The sequence below is a fragment of the Miscanthus floridulus genome, chromosome 6 (assembly GCF_019320115.1).
Source record: "Miscanthus floridulus cultivar M001 chromosome 6, ASM1932011v1, whole genome shotgun sequence".
In the NCBI taxonomy this organism is placed as follows: domain Eukaryota; kingdom Viridiplantae; phylum Streptophyta; class Magnoliopsida; order Poales; family Poaceae; genus Miscanthus; species Miscanthus floridulus.
This window is the reverse complement of record NC_089585.1, coordinates 2,028,560-2,035,138: the sequence shown is the minus strand read 5'-3', so window position 1 is coordinate 2,035,138 and position 6,579 is coordinate 2,028,560. Positions and strand designations below refer to the sequence as shown.

The 6,579-nt window shown below is 44.0% G+C and overlaps 1 protein-coding gene and 1 non-coding gene across 2 annotated transcripts; both read left to right on the top strand.

Moving 5' to 3' along the window:
- Positions 1–364: 364 nt before the first annotated feature.
- On the top strand, positions 365–4,103 carry LOC136457346 (uncharacterized). Its single transcript, XM_066457376.1, has 3 exons — positions 365–1,472; positions 3,096–4,042; positions 4,089–4,103. Exons 1-3 carry the CDS (start codon positions 365–367, stop codon positions 4,101–4,103), a joined length of 2,070 nt encoding a protein of 689 aa, XP_066313473.1.
- Positions 845–983, top strand: LOC136462091 (small nucleolar RNA Z247). The gene has a single exon (XR_010760612.1). It is a non-coding gene; the product is annotated as a small nucleolar RNA Z247 (small nucleolar RNA).
- Positions 4,104–6,579: the final 2,476 nt, after the last annotated feature.

Below are 6,579 nucleotides of genomic sequence, written 5' to 3'. Positions count from 1 at the left end.
ACGGGCTTAAGTTTGCTCAATCGTCTGCTCTGGTGGATGATTTTCTTACTTAATTTCATATAATTGGTCGGTTCTATCACAGATGTAACTAAATATGGAGAGACTTGACCGGCTAAGGATGTCGATTGTGTATAAAGTCTAGGACTCTTGTTGTAAATCTTTTCCTTCCTAGAATTCCTCCTAGCCGGTCATGATCTGTGCCATATATATATATATACTGCACCATGTTGTGCACCTCAAGACAATCAACACGAAACCACCGAGATCTCCTAGATTGGAGGCCGGTGTTCCACCCAGCTATCCTAGGCGCCTCTGATTTTACATGGTAATCAGAGCCTCGGCGATCTAAGAACAACTCGAAGCAATGGCGCCGTCAAGCATGGCGTCGAATCCCCTTTTCGACATGCAAGTCACGGAGAAGCTCACGCGCCAAAACCATGCTATGTGGTCGGCGCAAGTTCTTGCAACCTTACGAGGTGCAAGATTGGAGCGCTACGTCAACAGCAAAGCCGTCGCTCCAGCAGAAGAGATCACTGAGAAGGCGGCCGATGGCAAGGTCGTCAAGGTCTCCAACCCTGCATACGAAGAGTGGTATGCTGCGGACCAACAGGTCCTTGGATTTCTTCTTGGGTCCCTGTCCAGGGATATATTGGTGCAAGTCACCATCTCAAGGACGGCTGCTGAAGCTTGGAAGGCAATCAGCGACATGTTTGCCTCCCACACACGCGCACGTACGACGAATGTGCGCCTCGCCCTCGCAACAATGAAAAAGGAGAACATGACCGTAGCTCAATTCTACGGCAAGATGAAGGGACTAGCAGATGAGATGTCTGTAGCAGGAAAGCCCCTCAATGATGAAGAGCTGGTGATGTATATCTGCAATGGTCTAGATCCTGAGTACAATCCTTTAGTCTTTGCCCTTGTAACTAGAGTTGAACCTGTTACTCCCGCCGAATTGTACTCACAACTATTAAGCTTTGAGACTAGACTAGAATTGCAGCTCGGCAATGGATCTTCGTCGGTCAACACAGCAGGAAGAGGAGGCCGTGGAGGAAATCAGCAGATGCGCGGTCGTGGTCGTGGGCGCTCCAACTTCGGCCGAGGCTCATCTGGTGGCCGAGGTTCATCTGGTGGGCGCGGCCAACAGAACTATCAGCGATCCAATCAGCAGAACCAGAACCAGCGCAAAAGTTTCTCCATGGGCCCAACTGCAACTCATGACAGGGATGGCCGGCCTATCTGTCAAGTCTGCTTCAAGACAGGACATATGGTGCTTGAATGCTGGCACCGTTTTGTTGAGAACTACGTTCCAGAGGAACGTCATGTTGCTGCTGCCATGAGTCTCTATTCCATGGATCAAAATTGGTACATGGACACTGGCGCCACCGACAACATCACCAGTGATCTTGAGAAGCTCGCCGTTCGTGACAAGTATAATGGCGGCGACCAAATCCACACCGCAAGTGGTGCAGGTATGGAAATTAAACATATTGGTCATTTAATTGTTCATACCCCGACTCATGATTTACACCTAAACAATGTTCTTCATGTTCCAAAAGCTGCTAAAAATCTTGTTTCTGTTCATCGCCTTACCAAAGATAATTCTACCTTTTTAGAATTTCACCCTGATTATTTCTTGATCAAGGATCAGGTCACGAAGAACACCATCCTTAGAGGGCCATGTCACAGGGGTCTTTATCCTCTTCCTCCATCGTCTACCATAAAGCAAGCTTTTGGAGTCGTCAAGCCATCCTTTGAGAGGTGGCATAGTCATTTGGGTCATGCGTCTGCTCCCATTATTTCTAAAGTCATTAGCAAGAATAATCTTCCATGTTTAGGTGAAACAAATAAAGAGTCTGTGTGTGATGCTTGTCAAAAGGCAAAAAGTCATCAGCTCCCTTATCCCAAGTCGCATAGTGTTTCCAGTGAACCTTTGCAACTTATTTTTTCTGATGTTTGGGGTCCTCCTCCTAGTTTTGTTGGAAGGAATAAATATTATGTTAGCTTCATTGATGACTATAGCAAATTTGTGTGGATCTATCTCCTCAAACATAAATCTGAAGTTTTTCAGAAATTCACTGAGTTTCAAAATCTTGTTGAAAGACTCTTTAATCGCAAAATTGTTGCCATGCAAACTGACTGGGGAGGTGAATATCAGAAGCTTCATTCTTTTTTTGAGCGTATTGGCATCTCTCACTTTGTGTCATGTCCTCACGCTCATCAGCAAAATGGGGCGGCTGAAAGAAAACATAGACATATTGTTGAGGTTGGTTTAGCTCTTCTTGCTCATGCTTCTATGCCTCTCAAATATTGGGAAGACGCTTTTGTTGCTGCTACTTATCTTATTAATTGTACCCCCAGTCGTGTTATCAATTATGACACGCCTTTTGAACGATTGTTTTATCAAAAACCAGATTATACCTCCTTACGAGTGTTCGGGTGTGCTTGTTGGCCTAATCTACGTCCCTATAACACTCATAAGTTTCAATTTCGTTCAAAATAGTGCGTGTTTCTTGGTTATAGCCCCTTGCACAAAGGCTTCAAGTGTTTAGATCCCTCTACAGGACGGGTCTATATTTCTCAGGATGTTATTTTTGATGAAAATGTCTTCCCGTTTTCTAGCCTTCATCCAAATGCAGGAGCTCGCCTCAGCCATGAAATTTCTCTTCTTCCTCCTGACCTACAGCCATACACATCTGATCAAGGGGGAGAACAATTGGATGATCAAATGTTTAATCTTGCTAACCCATGTGATAATGAAGCTCCTGCAGAGAACAGGTGTGTAGCAGGCGGCGGAAATCTTCCGTACACATCGAATGCACCAAATCCGGGTGGCCAACTGGGCGATGCCACATCTCTGGCCCGGTCTCCACCTGCACACGCCACGAATCCGGCTCCGACTCCCACTGCGCCAGCCGATTCTGTTGGTGCTGATCCTGTAGAGGATCTGGTCGTGGGATCTTCTGCGGATGAAGACCCTACGTCCTCGGGTGTGGCTGCTGATACACGACCAAGGACACGCTCTCAATCTGGCATACAAAAACCAAAGGTATATACTAATGGCACTATTCGATATGGATTCTTTACATCTTCAGGAGAACCACAGCATTTAAATGAAGCTTTAGAAAATAAAAATTGGAAAGAAGCTATGGATCTTGAATACTCTGCTTTAATGAAGAACAAGACTTGGCATCTAGTACCTCCAAAAAAGGGTACTAATATTATTGATTGCAAATGGGTTTATAAAATCAAACGAAAGTCAGATGGGAGTCTTGATAGATATAAGGCTCGTCTTGTTGCTAAAGGTTTCAAGCAGAGATATGGGATAGATTATGATGATACTTTTAGTCCTGTGGTTAAGGCTGCAACTATTAGAATTGTTCTGTCAGTTGCGGTATCGAAAGGTTGGAGTTTACGTCAACTAGATGTCCAAAATGATTTCCTGCATGGCTTATTAGAAGAAGAAGTATACATGAAACAGCCGCCTGGATATGAGGATAAATCTTTACCGAATTATGTGTGTAAGCTTGATAAGGCTTTATATGGGCTTAAGCAAGCGCCAAGAGCGTGGTATTCTAGATTGAGCATGAAGTTGCAAGATTTGGGTTTTAAACCATCTAAAGCAGATACATCTTTATTCTTCTATGAGAAGGGAAATATTAGCATGTATGTTCTTGTTTATGTTGATGATATTATTGTGGCAAGTTCTACACCAAGTGCAACTTCAGCTCTGCTTAATGATCTTAACAAAGATTTTGCCTTAAAAGATTTGGGTGATCTGCATTATTTTCTTGGAATTGAGGTTAATAAAGTTTCAGATGGTATAATTCTAACTCAAGAGAAGTACGCTTCGGATGTATTAAAAAGAGTTGGTATGAGTGATTGTAAGCCAGTGGCAACGCCTATGTCTACTTCAGAGAAACTTTCGATTCATGAAGGGGATGCTCTCGGTCCTAATGATGCTACACAATATAGAAGTGTAGTTGGTGCGTTACAATATTTGACTTTGACAAGACCAGATATATCATTTTCTGTTAACAAGGTATGTCAGTTTTTACATGCACCTAATACTGTTCATTGGGCTGCAGTTAAGAGAATTCTGAGATATATTAAACATACAACGAAGCTTGGTCTAAAAATTGGCAAGACGCCATCTCTTTTGGTTAGTGGATTTAGTGATGCAGATTGGGCTAGAAGTCTTGATGATAGACGTTCAACAGGAGGCTTTGCAATATTTTTGGGGTCAAATCTTGTCTCGTGGAATGCACGAAAGCAAGCAACTGTGTCTCGATCTAGCACAGAAGCTGAATATAAAGCTTTGGCAAATGCAACTGCAGAAATTATGTGGATCCAAATATTATTATCTGAAGTGGGAATTCGAGCACCAAGAACAACCAAGCTATGGTGTGATAATATGGGAGCAAAGTATCTTTCGGCAAATCCAGTATTTCATGCTCGTACAAAACATATTGAAGTAGATTATCATTTTGTACATGAAAGAGTTGCAAGAAAATTACTTGACATAGAACATGTCTCAACAAGAGATCAAGTGGCTGATGGGTTTACAAAACCTTTGGCGGCGCGACAGTTGGAAATATTCAAAGGCAATCTTAATCTAGAAAGGATTTAGATTGAGGGGGAGTGTTAAACATCATGTATTTCCATAGATGAGTCGTGATTAAATATGGAGATGTAACTAAATATGGAGAGACTTGACCGGCTAAGGATGTAGATTGTGTATAAAGTCTAGGACTCTTGTTGTAAATCTTTTCCTTCCTAGAATTCTTCCTAGCCGGTCATGATCTGTGCCATATATATATATATATATATATATATATATATATATATATATATATATATATATATATATATATATATATATATATATGTACTGCACCATGTTGTGCACGTCAAGACAATCAACACGAAACCATCGAGATCTCCTAGATTGGAGGCCGGTGTTCCACCCAGCTATCCTAGGCGCCTCTGATTTTACACGCCCTAGGTCCCCATGTCCGGGCACTCTACCCCCACCCCACGGAGGCCGGAGCTGGTGAGGGCGCGAGGCCGCCGGATGCAGCGAGTCCACGAGGGGAAGGTACGAGGCGGAGAATAGCCAGAGCGCGTCGTGGGCCACGGTCGTCTCTTCTCTACTGCATTGGCCCAGCGCCCCAGCCTAGGCCAGGCCAGTAAAGGCAAGGTCTCGCACCGCACTGCTCTCTCGACTGCACATTTGCGCAACTCCTCGCATCTCGCTCGTCGGCTTCGCCCTCGCCCCTCGCCGCTCTCCGCCACCGTGCGCCCGCGCTGGACGCCTGCAGATCCCTAGCCAGCCGCCGCCCCAGACGCTGCCGCTTGGCGCCTCGGCCACCGGCCAGCTCCTAGCCGCTCGGCGCTCGGCCGCCGGCCGCCCCCCAGGCCTCAGACGCTCAGCCGCCAGCCAGCCTCCCAGGGCCCAGGCGGCCAGGCTGGCCCTGCTGGGCGCTGGCTGCAAGCTAGTGGGGGATTTTGGATTCGGTGATTTGGGGATTTCAGAATTTTAGTCATTTGGTGATGGGTGGTGGGGGAGTTCGAGGTAACATCTTGATTCTCATTGATTGTTACCCAACTTTGGCCCCTAACAAGTGTGTTGTCGTGCATCTGCTCGCTTGCTCATATACGATCGTGGATTATAAGTTTGTATTTTTTTCCATACTAAACCGGCCAACAGTAAATAATCCACGATCGTTTACGACGAAACAAACAGGCTGCATAAGTCCACCCTAGGTCATTCCTCGGCCTGGATTCGCCACTGTGTTCATATAACATGAATGTAAGTGAATAAAGGGATTATGAAAATATCTAATGTCTTACAATCATTTGCTTTGGATCAGCACGATCATCCCTGGTTTCTACATCATTACTTGCATGTTCACCTACAATCAAATATATAAGATAATAGAAGATTAAAAATAAGTTATTGTAACAAGCATAAGCTACAATGGGGAGGATCGGCTACCTTTCTTCTTAGCACTTTTCTTTTTCTTCTTCCCTGATTTCTTTCCAACCGCATTTTTGAACCGTGTATTCTTTGGTCCTTTTATCACTTGAGGAACTTTAAACGATATTACACAATTTACCGTGTTCCGGTCAGACTCATTTGGAATTTGAGAAACCTCGTTGGATTTTTCTTGCATCTTACTTAAATGAGTATCTGTTTCCAAGTCCAACTTATGTATGGCATTCTGCAACTCATCAAAAAGCTATTTTGATGGTGAACACTTCAATGCAAGAGATGTGGCCTCTCGAGTCTCGAGATATAAGTGCAGCATATGTTTTCAAATCTTGGTTCTCACTTCCTTGCTTCACAATATAAGTCCTCTTTTGCATATTTCGTCCATATATTCGCTCTGTTCGTTTGGGCTTGTTTGGCTGATAAGCCATGGCTGAAAGTACTGTTGGCCGATTTGATGTGAGAGAAAAATACTGTTCGTTGGCGCTAACTATAAACTCCATTCATATTCAAGACTCTAAGAGCATGCTTGCACAATATACCTATACAATATAGAGCGTCTAGGTTCAATAAATTGTATTAAAAAA